At 37.0% G+C, this 17,205-nt stretch overlaps 1 protein-coding gene across 1 annotated transcript in view; it reads left to right on the top strand.

Moving 5' to 3' along the window:
• The window catches only part of mmp11a (matrix metallopeptidase 11a), a 31,637-nt gene that overhangs the window by 7,215 nt on the left and 7,217 nt on the right, over positions 1-17,205 (top strand). The window contains exons 2-3 of the mRNA XM_015046415.1: positions 11,011-11,237; positions 15,885-16,028. Of these exons, the coding sequence (XP_014901901.1) occupies positions 11,011-11,237; positions 15,885-16,028 (371 nt within the window). The remainder of the gene's footprint in view (positions 1-11,010; positions 11,238-15,884; positions 16,029-17,205) is intronic.

Here is a 17,205-nt window from a genome sequence, read left to right as displayed (position 1 = left end):
AGATAATAAAAATATATTATCTTTGTAATGATACAGCACTCTACTGAATTAATGTACTTTACTATACCTTAGTAGAAAATTATGTTAAAATAAATCTTTTTGCAAACTTGCAGGTAATATATTGTTTTGGATTTGCCCCAATTTTCAGACTTTTATTTGGAAATGGTAAAATCATCAATTTTCCCAGAAATCACAATAAGAGCCATTGAAGGTGTAAAAGCTGAAGTCTTATTTTTAGATTTTTTGTTTTTCCAAGAACTGAGCTCTTGCTAAATGTTCTTGCATTTAAAAGCCGCAAGTGCTGCAAACCTGCAGGTTCCTGTTTATATCTGGCATTGAGTTTTATCCCCCTGTAAAAATAACTGCCATCCTCACCTGAACTTTGACCTTTTGTTTCATGTTTTCCACTCTCATCTGTTCTGCTGCCAAGCTTAAATAGCAGCTCAATAACAAAAGGTGTGATTAAAGGCCAGGCTGTGTGATTTTAAGGGTAACCCGTGCTTCCCTGAGGCTTTGCTCACATTAATGAGTGAAATCATCACAAAGTCATCCTGCAGAGAGACAAACAGCAGATTTCAGAGGCTTTCCAGGGACGATAAGAACAGATGTTTCTGATTTTCATGATACTTCTAAAGATAACGAGGTATTTGTTGATTAGGAACTCTTGCAGGACCCTTTCATATCTAAATCCTCTTGTACAGTAAGTAAGCAGATTCTTTTGTCTCTGGTCTTTAAAGTAGAGCACACCCTAAAGAAATGAAACCTTATCTGTCTGCGGATGTAAACACTCACTGATGAGTCGCTTCCTATCGTTCGGATCCGCTGGTATCGGGTCGAGACGTTTAGATGTCACGTTAATGAAAAGAAAGAACTCCCGGCTCTTTTTGTTTTCCTGCGACAAACAGATAGAATAACGAACATGGCCTCAGGTTATGGCAGCAATCTCATCGCTGTGTGAATTATTTTGCCTTTTTTTAATTTCCTTTGCAGTGCCTCTAATTTCCTTCAACCTTTTCCTCTCCGCAACTGCTGCACTCACAGATTTCCTACTGAAGTTATCCAAAACACATGTCGAGTGAATGTGTTCTTTTCAAGTGCCAGGGCTTGTTGAATTTCTGCAACTGTCAGAACAAACTGGAGTTATTTTTTGCTAAAGTGAGCTACGTAAATTGAAATATTTACGCATTTATTTCGCTTATCCATCAACCGACAGCAATTAGACTTTAAAAAGTAATAAATCTGACAAAAAGTATGAAAAACCAAAAGATTTGACCTCTGCAAAAACATTTATCTTGCAGATTTTGATTTGTTTTCATTATGTCTGCCTGGTAGGAGCCACAGATATTACTGCTCATGGCAGCAGGAAGACGGGAAAGAAGAGGGGGAGTCATTAAAATCATAAATTAAGTACATTTATTTCAAGAAAATGAGAAAATAACTCATAATGAACAGAGGCTTAGAGTTGAAGGTTTACCTTGAGTCCTTTCTCTCCCTCAGACTGATTGTTTTTTGCATTTCCAGTGCAGAAACAAAATGCCACTAAGGGAAAATTAATCCGGCATTGTTGCTTCTCCTTAATGCTTCCTGCAGCTTCAGTCTAATATGAGGGGAACTAAAACAACTCCAAGTCATTTCCAGTATTTTATAACTAGGATTTGAGACTAACAGAGTGATGCGTAATTGTGAAGTGAAAGAAAAACAAAACATGGATTTCAGCATTTCTACAAATGTAAATCTGTTCAGCTGAATCAACACTTGGTACGTCTATCGGTTTATAACATCTGGAGATTGTTCCTCATTTTCTGTCTCCAACAGAGTTGGGTAGTAACTACTTACATTTACGTCAGTAACTTTCTGAGAAAAAATACTTTTGCTGTGTTGTTGTTTGTACTTTTACTTGGCTCATTTTATTATAATGTATCGCTACTCTTACTTTTTACATTTCTGGATTCTCTACCCGCTGTGAGTAACTTCACTTAATGAAGAACAAATATAATATATAAATTACCAGAGACACAAATTACATTTTTTGGTAAAGTTTCATACTGAAAGAAATTGATTTGATACAATTTCACTTTTTCCCTATTTTGTCATTTTATAATTATGGTATTTTATAGTAATTATGTTCATTTTGGACATTAAACAACCACAATTTCCTCATAACTGTATATTTGGTCCAGCTGATGATCTAATTTTACATATTAAATGATGTTTGGATCTACAGGAAAGGATTAGGGGGAGTGGGGGAAAAAATCTGATTTTAATCTCTAATTCTAAATTTAATCTCACTTAGCAATGTCAGAAATCTGAGGAAAAATCAGAATTCTGAGAAATTCTGAGAATTCTGAAAAAAGTCAGAATTCTGATATTGAAGTAAGAATTCCGATGTTTTTTCAGAATTCTCAGAATTTCTCAGGATTGTTACTTAAATCTCAGAATTTTAATCACAATTAGTCAGAATATGTTTTTTTGTTTGTTTTTTTAAGTGGCTCTAATTGTCTTCCGTATTTGATCAGTGAAGTTTTTGTTCCTTAAAATACCAAAACTTCCATTTAACTTCATATTCTGGTCCATCTGATTATGTAATTTTTTTAAAGTATTAAATGATTGATAATTTGATCAGTTACTTTTTAGTAACTGATCAGTTAGACTTTTTACCAAATACTTTTTACTCTTGTGTAATTTCTTGGATGGCTGCGTTTTACTCTTACTTGAGTAAAAATATGCTGAAGTAGTCGTGCTACTCTCTGCCAACCTCTGCTGAATTTATATCTTATGTAACTTGAGAATAATTTGTCCAGCTGCATTTTGAGTGTGTTTTAAGAACAGCTGGTTACTGATGTCTAGAGAGGAAAAGTGTGTGAACATGTTGCAGCAGTGTGATTCTGGTTAAAAGTGGACCCCGTTGGGTCTCCCCCTCAGAGGCGGTGTTGGTTTACCGCCCCGTTGAGCGGCGGCGGGGGGTGATTGACTGGAGACGCGCTGCAGATGCGCCCAGCATGCACCAACATGTTTCTGTGTGCAGTCTGAATACCGCTGTCAGATCCTCTAAAGCGCTGTGCAGATCCTGTCATCACTGTAACCAGAAACTGGTTGTGTTCATACTTGTAATCTCGCCCCTCCCCAACCCGCTTCTTAATGCCACACTACAACCATCGCACAAGTCGAGACCTCCTTGTTGAATCGGTGTTTTGTGTCTGACGTTTCGCCCTCTCAGCAGAAAGTGATGAGTAACTGTGTGATGAGAGTGTGTGTTTTTAGTAGTCTGCTTGCAGGAGTGTTGTTATCTGGGAGACGAAGGTCGTAAAAACTCGTGTCATCTGCTGAGTCGTCGATGTGGTTTCTTTTTCATCTCAGCTTTGTGCATAAATCTGTCAAAAACTGGATAATTAAAAGCAGCAAGGAGACACAAAACAGAAAATAAAATGTTTGTTGTTTTTTTACATTAATTTCTAAGTAATGTGCTGCGTTTCCATTGACCACAAAATTGTGCAAATTTGACTTACGAAAATAATTTCCATACACGCCAATTTTAAAAAGTTACATTTTCGATAAATGTGATTTTTTTTGCACTGGATTGAGGTGGTTTTTCTTCAACGGTGAATTAGGACCATTGCAGATAAACTTTTACCAAAAAAATTCTGATATTTTCTAGAAAATATGACGATTTTCTACTTTTGGAACTCAGAAAATGTCCTTGTTTTTGGCAGCAATAAGCCGTCGGATTTTTGAGCTGAATCAAAATCGGTTTCATGAAACTGCAGTGAAAACACTGTTTTTGTGTCACATGAGTCCCGTGATCAACAACCAGATGTTACTACTGCCAGAAATGACAAAGAAGACGACAGGAAGTAGTTGGACGACAATGGAGTGGCTTGTTTTTTAATAATTTATCATGCAAAAAATCTTATTTTATTTTGCATAATTATGTATTTCCATCATTTGCAGAATATAAACAAAGTTTTGCACACATTTGCAATGGTTGCACAACTAAATACCCACTAGAGAGTGGCATACACACGGTTTGGTATCTGTCAATTTATTTAAATTTTACTTATCTAACTATAAAGTCATTTCTAAGCACTGCAGAAAAATCCATTGCTTTTCAAAATCTGAGAGTTTTGAAAAAAAAGTCTGAAGTATAACAGGTTTGGCTGTGCAATTTATGGTGTCGAGACAGATTTTATTCACCAACATTTGGATGTCAGACAGGAAATCTCACAGAACCTCTAAAAACCAAACATCAGTTCACAGTAAACAAACATGGCTGACTAGGAAGAAGAAATCTGTGGAATATTTAATGTAGAAAAACCAATAAAAAGATACAAAACTGGAGTAGCGTCAGAGTTTAGAGTTTGAAGGATTTCTCTTTTGTCTTTTGTTCCACTGGCAGATTATTTAACTTAAAACATTTTTCCCATGTTATCAATGAAAATTCCTTAAATAAAACTAGAACTTTTTCATCCATATTAAGGACTTAAAGGTTTCTGAAAAGCTACTTGTATGTTCGTTTTGTCTTATTTCAAATATACTAAGATATTTTCACTACCAATCAAAACAAAAATACCTGGTAATATTTTGTGTTTTTGCAGTGTAGTTATGTTCATTTGATGTTCAGTAACATGTAAGTGAGAATAAACTTAATTTTTAAGGAGGGTAAAACTTTTTCAAGTTGCTTTATTTACTAAAAATAGCAGAAGTTCAAACCCATAATATTTCTCCAAGTCGAGCACATGGAGAACGTTTTGGATCCGGATAATCCTCTTGTTCTGGGCTTTAACCTTGAACTTTGATGCTAGGCCTGTCTGGATTGAGCGTTGTTTATTTCTCTGGTGTTTTGGGGGTCAGACAGGTCAACCGATCCATTTGACACCCAGTCGGGGGGGTTCAGCTCGTTAGCCACGTTTTTTCCATCCCTCTCTTTGAAACGCCACTGCCTCCCCCACGGCGCACCCAACCGTTAGAATTAGCCAGAGGTTTACGAGCGTGAAAGCCGACACCGCAGCCACCCCGGCGCTCTGATTGGGATCAGGCGACGTCAGGCAGGAACACGGGCCTTCAGGATGGAGGTCGCCCCGCAACCCGGTGACTCAAAGTTCAAACCTCCTTCCTTGACAGAGACCTCCAAAACATTTCAGTGACGCCAGGAAAAAAGTTTAAGTATCGCTTGAAACATTGAAGCAAAACTAACATATTAATTTTTTTTTATATTGAATTCAATGAAATAATTACACAATGGGAAACGGATTGAGGCATTTTATTATTTTGTTGACGTTGATGAAGGTACAATGGCTTCATTGTAGATATAAAGAGATTTAGAGTCATTTAGAGCTGCTTTGAACAATAACAAAAGTAAGATGTTTGTGATTGATGATTATAACGATGACTGTTTCAAAATGCAATTTCTGTTACTGGTTTTCACAGTTGTTGACTGCATGATGTGTTCGTTTTTTTATGTGAAACTCAATAGATTTATTAAGTCCTGCCAAAAAACGTAAAGTCAAAAATGTTCAACTTTTCAAACTTGGAAATTGCCACTTTTTTTCTAGATAATTACCGAGATTGATGTCAAAGTGAGTGTTTTGCATGACTTTTTCAACTTTTCAGCAATAGTTCTTTTTCTGTTGTTGTTTTGTTTTTGTTTTTTGGGGGGGGGTTATTTCAGTTTTTTTGGCAGACACTTTCTACTTTTTCGGAAATTTCCATGATGTAATTCTAGAAAATTTGAGATTAATCGAAAAAATAAATGAATACAATTTTTCTTACAAATGTTTGACTTTTCAAAAATGCAAAAGGAATGCAAAATAATAATTGTCTGTCATACCATCACAAACGTAAATGTGGTGCTTAGCTCTCCTGAGACGTTAACTGGAATCATGCAGATGAGAATAAAACAAAGTTCTGGTGTGAAGCTTTACGGTGTGGAAACGCATCATAAAGCAATTGTTGAATTTTCTAAATCATGTTTATCTTGGATAATTTTGTCTGATATTTATGCACATGTTAAATCATGGGAGTATTTCATTTTAAAGTAAGTAAAACCCAGACCAAATGGTGGTGATTCAGTTTTCCAGCACATTTCATCATTATCTTGACTCACTTTAGATAAAGTTGAAGCTGTTGGATTATGTGTACCGTCCTCAAGAAGCTGGATCAACATCTTCTAACCAAACTCCACGCTGTTTTTCATCCTGCCGGCCTTTAGACTGAAGGCTTTCATAGCTGCTTCACACCATGATAAGACTTTCTGTTGTTCTTCTGTATGCATGTTATCAGAATCTGTTCCAGGAAGCCAGATAGCACTTCATATCACACTGGTCTTTCACATTTCTTCCAGCTCAAAAACACACCAGCAGCAGCTTTTCAGGGGGGAGCGTAGAAACCTTTTCTGTTTAGAAGCTGCAACTCATTTTGTTTCGCTCTTAGCAACTCCAACGAGCCTTTTAGAGCGAGCCACACGGACGGGAACATAAACATCCCCTCCGACATGAATAAGTGCTTTGTGCAGTGGAATAAGCAGCTGAAATCTGCTTTAAACAGAGTGAAACAAAGGAGCTGGAGAAAGGTGGGGGTTCGTTGAGGTGTGTGTTGTTGTTTTTTCTGGGATTTAGAGCCATCAGTCACTCTGTTTCTGCAATCTGGAGCACATTCCATGAATCCCACTGAGTTTTGTTCCTCATAACCTACATCAGCGACAAGGTGGAGTCCTGCTCTGTGGAGCAGCTCATCTGCACTGCAAAACACAGGAGCTTAACAGGTATTTCTGGTCCAGTTTCTAATGCAAATACCTCAGGACACTTGAAATAAGACAAAACTAACTTACAGGTAACTTTTCAGCAAGAAATAGGAGCTTGTTTTAAATCAATAATTCCTTAGCATTGATGGATAAGAACTAGTTCCATTTGCAAATTATTTCAATAATTGGAAAAATGTTAGGAATTGAATAATCTGTCAGTGAAACCAGGAAGGAATTATTTACTTAAATGGGATTTATTATGTAAAATTCACATTTTTTGAACATTTTTGTACCTCCATTTTTTAGCTTATTGCCAGTTTTTGGCATTAAATTAAGTTAATTTGACAGTTAATGTTTTTTGATAGCTGTAAAATGAGCTGTTTCAAAAACCTCCCACAATGTAGTGTCACAAATCAGCAAGCATTGCCCGTTACCTAGCAATCCAAGCTGAGCTCCAGCAGCTGGTTTTACCGCTGTACAATGGCTGCTGGAAAAGACAAGTGTTTTGTTGTTGACTTACCATCCAGAAACCACTTGCTGCATTCTTTGTTGGTTTTGCAGGAGGCTCCACTTCTGCTTTTCAAAGATGTGCGATTGCATAATTGCTCATCTGTTTGCAGCCATTTTCATGTGCGAGTGTAAACGTTGAGTTGAGGGGCTTGGCCATAAGCAGCTGATTTGGATTTAAATAAAACAGCTCATTCTGAACTGAGCAGACTAAAATCTCATTAATATAAAAATGATTTTGTGCAAAAAAAAAAAAACATTTAAAACAAGCTCCTGCATCTTGCTGACAAGTTACTTGCACTTTAGTTTTGTCTTATTTAAGTGTACTAGGATATTTGCATGAGAAACTGGACAAAAGATACTTGGTAAGATTTTGTGTTTTTGCAGTGTATGAAGGTCCCCATACATACTGTCTGGATTTAGCCTGAATGTAGGTGGAAGAATGGAGATATTTACATTTCTTCCTCAGACTGTCTAACAGAGATCAAAGGTCAGCAGAGTGAAACATCTTTTCTAAATAACGTCTCATCTTACAGAGCGAAGCTGTCATGCTCTGTGGATTCCTGCTAGAGGTTTTCATTTTCTCTCAGATAATCCCAGACATGTGCGTGTCTCCGCCGCACCGTGTTTGAGCAAAGTTTCGCTTGTTCCACATGTTCTGGTTTTATTTAGCCTCCCTGTTATGATCGCTCTTATTAGACTCACCTGGTCTCTGTTTGCTGATCCAGACTCATGTTGTTTTTATTCCGCCTGCAGTGCAGAAACACAAAATCTTACCAAGGATTTTTGGTCCAGTTTCTACTGCAAATATCATTTTACATTTGAAATGAGGTAAAACTAACTTTTCAGTAAGATACAGGAGCTTGTTTTAAGTCGGTAATTCCTTAATATTGCTGAAAAGTACGGGCAGATTAATTCACTTCTTACAAAAGCAGAAAGAGGACGATACCGCAGAGCATTCTGGGTAAATACAACCAAAACAAACGTGTGTACTTCTTAGAAATAAAGTTGAACATCTTCTCACATCAGTCTGTCCTTCAGGATTTTTAATTGCTTTTGTGATTTTGTGGCGCTAATTTAGTAATATTTTCAAGGAAATTTGCTAAATTTGCACATATGAATGACCATAATGTGATTTTGCTAGTCGCCATATTGATCACAGACTATAATCTGAAATCAAGAAAGGCTGAGGCAACAGCGTCGTAAAGTAGGAAATACCGCCACCTGCAGGTGGGAGTTAGCATCACTTAAACCCAAACTTGATTACCTTTTTTGCAGAAAATTTCCAATAAACTCACAATTATGCATTAACGCAACAAAAACGGAAATGTGTTGAGCCACGATCATAAAAAACGGGAGGGACTGATTGATATAGTTTGTCATCTGGAGTCCAGAAGACCACAAAAAAAGCTGTGGTGGGCCAGATTTAGCCCCTGGGCCTTTAGTTTGACACACATGCACTGCAGGGGGTAATGGCATGTGGTTTTTAGAAATCCTCCAACTGTTAAAATCCAACACTAATCCATTTTTGTTCACATTTTGTGAAGAAGGAAACTGTCTCCTTCAGAGGTTTTCATGTCGTTTCCTGTACTGGTTATTGGTGCAGCGCCCCCAGAGGCCAGGAGGGGAACAGGTTTTTCAGTTGGTTTGGTTTGTTTGACAGTGCAGTGGGAAATCGAACTGCAGCAGCTGAAAATGTAACAAACATTGTAATTCTGGTCTCCAATCAAACCGAGCCTACTGGACTATCTGGTGTGCAGACACCAGATGATTCACACAGAATCAAAACGAGTCAGATAAGACGAGTCCGGTCTTCTGGGTTTCTTCTTTGATGGATTTCCAAACATGTCCCAGTGAGAGGAGACGATTCCTGTCCTGGGAAGCCGGTGGGATCAGTCAGACTGCTGCTGAGGAGAGAGGGAGCCTGGGTTTCCTTCCTGAACCTGTTACCCACGTGACATCATATCACACAGGCAGAAAACAAAGACTGAATGGATGCTATCACACACATTTAGATGAACACTTGGGAGCACAGCAGTGGCCTCAAAGTCTGCAACAAAACCCTAAAATACTAAATTTCAAGATATTTTATGCACAGTTTATTAATTAAAGGTGAAATCCTGCAGAATTTTTGGTTAAAACATGTCTGCTTTTAATTCAGTGGGTAGAAAATCCAGAAATTTTACTCAAGTAAGAGCAGAAATGCTTTATAATAAAGTTTCTTAGGTAAAAGTAAAAAGTACAACGTTGGAAAAAGAAATCAAAATAAGTTCCTCAGGTAAATGTAACTAGTTACTGCCTAACTCTGCAGCCAGGTACTGAAAAACGTTAACTTGTATGTATTTTTCTTGAAGCTGAAGCCTTGCATGTTGTAGCATGTCAGAAATTTGTCAATCTGCAGAAAAATCATGATGAGAACAAAAGCTGGAGTCAGATCGTTGTTTGAACGAGAGCTCATGTAAGAGAGCCGCAGACTGAGAGGATCCACTGACAGAGGTAATTAGTCTCATCTCAACACAATAAAACGATAGCGTCTTTTCCCACAGGTAGCTCGGCGCGGCAGCGGAAAGGGAAATGCACGCAATTTTGCGATAGGAAGAGAACACCCTGCAGTTTTCTGCACATTGTGTTTTTTTCCCTCAGTGTTGTGGAGCAAGGTGCCGATGGGATGGGTCTGATCTGTAATTAGTTTGTGTGGAAATGAGCGGAGTCATTTCCTCTGAATCAGGACGAGGGGTAATGGGTCACTCAGGGACCTTCGCTGGGGCCCAGCTACGTGGCTCAGTGACCCGGCCGTGAGGTCAGGCTGCCATTAGGCTGAATGTAGGTCAGATATGGACGAGCTGTAATGACTTCGCTCATTTTCATCTCCTTCTCACATTTTCTGCTTTTGTTCTGTAAGAGATGAACTCTGTGAACTTGTGGCGCTCGTTTGGCTGCATATGTCAAAAATATTGATGAATTCAAGAAAATATAGATGCAGCTGATGCATTAAACGATAAATTCAACGAGTAAATTCTCTTTCAGTACTTGAAGTATTTTTAAAAGCAAGTAACAATGTTAATGTGGTACTTTTACTTTTACTAGAGTATACTTTTGCTTATCTGTACTTTTACTTAGTGTTTGACAGAGTTGGGTAGTAACTAGTTACATTTACTCAGTTGCCTTTACCTAATAACCTTTTTTGAAAAAAAATTACATTTACGAGTATTTTTACTGTGCTGCACTTTTTAGTTTTACTTGAGTAATTTTATTATGAAGAATTTCTACTCTTCAGTAAAATTTCTGGATTTTCTACCTGCTGAATGAAGAACAAACATGTTTTAACCAGAAATTCACCAGACACAGACACACACCTGCAGTTTTTGTTGAAAGTTTTATAGATTTTTTATTGAAAGAAACTGATTTAGAAAAATTTAATATTTGCCGGATTTTGTTGGGTTTTTTTGTTCTTACTTATATAAATTCTTATTATTTTCATCCTTAAAATATGAAAATATCCACTTAACATTATATTTTGGTCCATCTGATAAGGTAAATTTTAAATATTAAATGATTGATAGTTTGATCAGTTACTCAGTACTTCACTCTTTGACTCGAGTAATTTCTTGGACTGATACTTTTTACTTTTACTTCAGTAATAATATGTTAAATTAGAGCGACTCTTACTTCATTTTGGGTTCTTTCCCACCTCTGTTGCTTCTTCCTCACTGTGTGTGGCACATGTAGCTGTGAACTAACTGGACCGAACCTCTTGGTCGTTCCAGGCCTCTGAGAAGTCCCCGGACCTGAAGAAGAGGGCGAAGCCTCCTCACCCTCAGGGTTCGGTGAAGGAAGCGAGTCCGTCCACCAACGCTTCCAACATATGGAATCGGCCGCGCTGTGGCGTACCGGACTTCCCCAACCAGAAGGAGCTGCAGTACCGAGGTCGACACCGCCAGAGACGCTTCGTTCTGCATGGAGGACGTTTTGACAAGAAGGATCTCACCTACAAGTATGGAAATAAGATTATTTTATGATGATTAAACAGTCGTTCTTTTAACGAATCCACACACAGTAGGGATAAAATATGAACCATATCTAGCAGGAACAGCTTTTAGCTGCTGTTTTCTGTCAGACTTTATCCGTCTGACATTATTGTGTTTCTGCTCAGATCTCTGAAAGGGGACCTATAATGCAAAATTCACATTTTGCAAGTTTTTCAGTTTCCACTGCTAGAAACGAAACGCTTAAAAAAAACAAAAAAAACAGGCGTTTTCTGGTAATACGTTAATGTCTTTTGGTGTCTGGAAAATGAGCCATTTCAAAAACCTTCTGAACGTAACATCACAAATCAGCAGGCAGTTTCCGTTGCCTAGCAACCCCAGTGAAGCCCAGCTCGTTACCTAGCAACCCAACCTGAGTTCCAGCACATTTAGCTAGCTGGTTTAAACTGTATGCGCTGTATAATGGCTGCTGGAAAAGACAAAAGTGTTTTGTTGTTGATGAATCATTCAGAAACCATTTGCTGCATTTTTGTTGATTGCGCAGGAGGCTCTATTAATGCTGTTCACAGATGTATGGTTGTATAACTGTGTGTCTGTTTACAGTCATTTTCATGTGTCATTACCCTAGTGTAAATGTTGAGTTGGGGACCAGCAGCTGCTTATCTGGATCTAAGGTGACAGAGGCCCTAAAACAACTCAAAATGGGCAGAACTGATTCAAAATCTCATCTAAATGATTTTGTGCAAAAATGTCATGAACATGTTTTGTAGGCTGTAGAATGTCCTGGGTTCAAATATCGGCCTACAGTCTTTTTACATGGAGATTTCATTTTTCTCCTCACTCATTCATGAGTTTCCTCCAGTGTGTGTGTGAGGTTGTATATCCTGTGTGTTTCTGTGTTGGTGAACTGTCTACCTCACACGAGATGAGAGATGCAACTAACGATTAATCGATTGATCAGATTTTAAAAATGGCACATTCTGCAGATTTTTTATTTAAACCTTTTTGCACAACATTAGAAATACATTAAAAGATGCAAATAAACTATCTGAATACTTTTTAAAATAAGGAAATAAATATTTTTCTGCCCAACATTCCCGTAGTGTAGTTTTTTTTAAAAAACAGGTGAAGATAAAACTGTGCCACTTGAAGAGCGAAATATATTTACAGATTTTTTCTTTTTATCTTAAATGACAATGTATTTTTGTTTTAGCTTAACTTCTGCTCTGACTGTGTCGTTCTTTCACCAAATGGCATTTTTGAGTCTGTATGCTCCTGTTAACAATTAATTGATTGCTGAATTAGTTGATGATTATTTCAGTAATCAATTAATCGTGATTAATCTGATTAATCGTTTCTGCCCTAGATGGTTTCCCTGCAGTGAAGGATAAGCAGCTACATTTTTCCTTGCATTACAGAGAACATGTGCAGTTTCAGAACAACTGTTGCTCTGACCTGTGTAATCTGAGTAAAACCTGCAGCCTGCAGCGCGTGCAGCAGCTCTGATGTCTGCATGTTTCCAGCTGCGGTCAGCAGATGTTTCCGCGATAAAAAAAAATCCTAATTTGGGTCGTTCTCTGAGGACCAAACAGCAGATAGACAGAGCCAAACGGGAGCTGCTGCAGATCAAAAACACAGAGCGACCGACTCCAGGAACGCCATGAAAGATGAGAAAGCAGATAGAGCAATCTGAAAATGAAGTCATGGACTTATGATTTCCACAAAGAGGTGCTGCTTTTCTTTCATCTGGGGCCGTGGCTCCATCGACAGCCGGTCGGCGTCTGCCGGCTGCTGCCTCTCTGTCTGCGTCTCCCGGGGTCCCTTTCATTGTACTCGTTCTTTAGCATAACAGCATATTAAGGCACGCCGAAAGAAAGCAGCATGGGGGAGGCAGAACAGGCCGCAGACTAATTAGATTCCCCTGGATCGGGTCGATATAAGCGACACCTGAGTGATGTGGTTAACTGTAGCTATGGCAACGGCCCACCAGGTCAAACTGCACCCCACCTACTGCAGGCGTCTTACGCCGAAGCCATGCCTTTTACCTCCCGTGTTCAGTTTTATTTAGAATCGGCCACTAATTTGAGCTTTTGGAAGAAGTTCCTGCGTAAAGCATGAAGTCCAAGATGGATGTTTTTACTGCTTTAAAACAAGCAGTAAAGGAGATCTCCTCCTCTGGACTGAGAGGAGATCACAGGCTGCTGCGCAATCTTAAAGTCTGGAGCTTTATGGAGAGGAAGTTCAACCCTGAAACACAAGCTCAACTCAAAATAAAGGTCCTCCTGCGTAAAAAACAAGTTCATGATAAACAGAAAATAACACAATGACGGCCACTTTTTAACACTAAAATGAAACACAAGGGAGTAGAAAAAAGCAACAACTAATCCTCAGTTAATTTAGTAATCGATTAATTGTTGATTGAAGTTTATAGACTCTAAAAATGGCGATTTGCTGAAAAACACACTCAGAGCAGCAATTAACCCAAAACTGTCAAAAAATATCTATACATTTTGCATCTAAGATTGAAAACCTTCTTTGTTTATAAAAATGTTTTACCCAGAACTCTTCAAGTGACAGTTTCACCTTTCCCTCGTTTGTAAAAAAATAAAGTCCTATAAAGCACCTTTTCCTGTTATTGATTGAAGAAATACAGATTAGTAAACAGTATTTCTTTAACTGCTAATGAATCCTTTCCTGAAAAACTATCACACATAAATCTGAGGTTTGTATCATCCACAAAACAATAAAAAGTCTAAAAATATGTGAGAACTGCTGTTCCTTGTTTATGTTTTGCTTTTTTTTGCTTTTCTTTTGCTTGGAAACAATAAAAAAATTCCTCTGATGTATGTTTTGGCACCGTCAAAAGCTGAAAAGTTACCCAGATGATCCTGCACGTTGCAGCTCCGTGACTCAGAGTCACACCTCCAGATCTGCAGGTGTTTGATGAAAGACAGGAAAGTCCCGCTCTGTGAAGACAGATGGATGTTTTCCATATAAACAGAAACACTTTGAACTGATCCACATTAACCTGAACTATTCAGAAAATCTGGGCTTTTATTCTGAAGGTTTTACTGACACTGATAAACTTACCTCTTCTCAGCTGAAATTTCTCTGACTCCAAACTCAGTTTCAGTCTAAAATCGTCTCTCAAGTCGCCATTTTTTACCAGAAATAGCGACAAGATTGAAAAGAGAAGTCTGCAAGAAAGAATAAGAAGCTGCAAAAAAAGTGAACATTCAATAAATAAATTAGAAAATTATTGAGAACCCCATTTATTTTAGGAACTTTATTACAAACTGAGACACTAAACAGATTAATTCCACACATATTGATGTTTAAAAGCTTTTATTTCTATTAATTGTGATGTTTTTCCACTTAGCGAAAACGACAAAGTATTAAGGCTATGCTAAGAAAGTAAAATTAATGAAAATTAATCAATAAAGTCATAATATAATAATTAATTCACAGTTTCTATGAGAATAAAATAGAAATGGAATACAACAAAAATACACCCATACTGGTTATTACAACCTAATTAGCATGTTATGATTTTATTCTTGTAATATTGTCACTTTATTTTTAAATTACTGGGACTATTCTTGTATTATTTCAACCTTATTCTTGTACAAATTTATTCTTCTAATATTATGAATTCATTCTCGTAATTTTATTTTTCTTAGTATGACCTTAATACACAATCGCTAAAATATGTTTAAAATTAAAATACTACATCAGAGCCATTAAAAAATATCTTTTTAAAAACAGAAATGTGGTCTGTTACAGAAATGTTACAGAATTAAACTTCTTCCATGGAAAAAAATCATTTAAATCTGAATCTGAGAGGGTATGAATAATTTTGAGCTCATCTTCTTTGACTTTCTGTCAAAACTTATTTCTCAATATCAGAAATATGAATAAATGATGCAAAAACCTGTTGAGACATCATATTAAAACTAGTTATTTTCTACATTATTCTAATGCTTCTGTCTCCCACACCGATCTGGAAGGAGAAACAAAACATTTCACCTCTAAGTATTACAAATTAACACCGTTTGCCTTGTTTGTTTGCCATTTTCTGTTTCCACGCAACAGAAAAATTACAGATTGATGTCCTGGAGCAAAATTACATGCTGGAACCACTTCGTGTAATCGGTCAACTCTGCCAGCTTTTATTTCACTGCTTCAGAAAAGCTGCAATTAATGCGAGCAGAACAAGTTCGAACTTCTCCAACATTAATCCACAAGCCTCATAAAGGGCAAAATGTTCCTTTAATTTCCTGCCCTGCATCTCACAGGTTTAAAAACAATTTAGTGCAGAAGTCTTTGTTCCTGTTTTTATGTTTTCAAAATGAACAGTTTTCAGGTTTTATTACTCTGATTTAAAAATAAAAAATAAAAAAATAAAGCCACCTGTATTATTTGCAGGGTTTGTATTGGTGTTTAAAATCCTTGAATTTCTATTAAGTTTTTTCAAGGTTTGGAAAGTGCTTGATTTCTGTAGAAAGTCCTTGAAAGTGCTTAATATTTAAACTAAACAGTTTTGTAACAAAGTGCAATATAATATTTGATTAAAAGCATAAAAAAGTAATTTACAGTTGAAACTTAAAAACATACATTTCACTTCCTGTGTTGACTCCTGCGCTGGCTTCCTGCAGGATCGAACGCTTCCCCTGGCAGATGGACGAGGAGAAGGTGCGGCGCGTGATCCAGGAGGCGGTGAAGATCTGGAGCGATGTCACGCCTCTCACTTTCACCGAGGTCCACAGGGGGATCGCTGACATCCGGATCGACTTTTCCAGGTGAAAACCCGAATAAAAACCGTCTGTTCTGACTCAACCAGTCAATCAGTCTCTTTTTGTGTTTAATTTCTACAACTTTTCTTGACTAGAGGCAGATTTTTATTTGTTAATTCTCCAAAAATAAGTAATAAATCATGAACTCACTGACTTGATGTCTGAACAGAAGTAGTTTTACATTTTCATCATGGTGGCTCATGACTTTTTGTCAGTGGATAAACAAATTGACAGGAACTTAATGAATTGGTTCCTCCAGCTCAATTAGTGTCAAAACCTTCAGTATCTGGGCATTAATCTATGGGATGAACTGGATTATTCCCAGTGGCAGACATGTTCTGGTTTGTCAACAATTTAAATCACATTTAGGTTCATGTGAAATGTAATCAGAAGGTATTTTCTAAGAGTTTTTTTATTATGGAAGAAGATTAGGGCCACCAAAATAAAAATAATTCTTAATTCTTTATCTTAAAAGTCATAATTATTCAAAAAAGTCAGATTTCTGGGAAAAAAATAAAAAATGTTGAGATTAAAAACCAAATTAAAAAAATAGTCCAAATTCTAAAAAACGATTCTGAATTCTGAGACTAAAGTCAAACTTCAGAGAAAAACTGATTATTATGAGACTAAGGCTGAATTAATACAAGAATAAAATCATATTATTTTGAGAATAAAGTCAATTACATGATAATATGACTTTATCCTCGTAATAATACAACTTTAATCTCGTATTATTTTGATTTTATTATCATAATTTGTGTATATTATTATTTGAGCCACATGTGTGGAACCAAATTAGATATGTATCAGATATTTTTTTTCAAAGTCTGCAGTTTTTTAATTAATTTTTTTTTCCAGTTCCAAAACAAATTTTCAGTTTCAAATATCTTATATGAAGTTACATTTTTATTTTCTTTTGAACAAACTTTGTGGCACTAATTTATCTCCGTACGGCTTCAGCAGAGACGGACCAAGCTTTGTTGTTTTAGTTTTGATCCAGTTCAGAAGAGCTTATGCTAAGGGAATCCTCTGAGCTCAGAGTTTTTATTTCCTTTAACCTCTATGACCTCTTGTCAGGAGAGAACTGCTCCCCCTGCTGGTGTCACTTTAAACTACATCACTTATTATTGCTTCTTTGCTGCAATAATGAATGATACTTCCTCAGAAAATCACTTCTGAACTC

The sequence above is a fragment of the Poecilia latipinna genome, unplaced genomic scaffold, assembly GCF_001443285.1.
Source record: "Poecilia latipinna isolate Pla-1442-1.1 unplaced genomic scaffold, P_latipinna-1.0 Scaffold779, whole genome shotgun sequence".
Taxonomy (NCBI): domain Eukaryota; kingdom Metazoa; phylum Chordata; class Actinopteri; order Cyprinodontiformes; family Poeciliidae; genus Poecilia; species Poecilia latipinna.
Note: the sequence above shows the minus strand (reverse complement) of the source record. Positions and strands in the feature narration are given on the sequence as shown.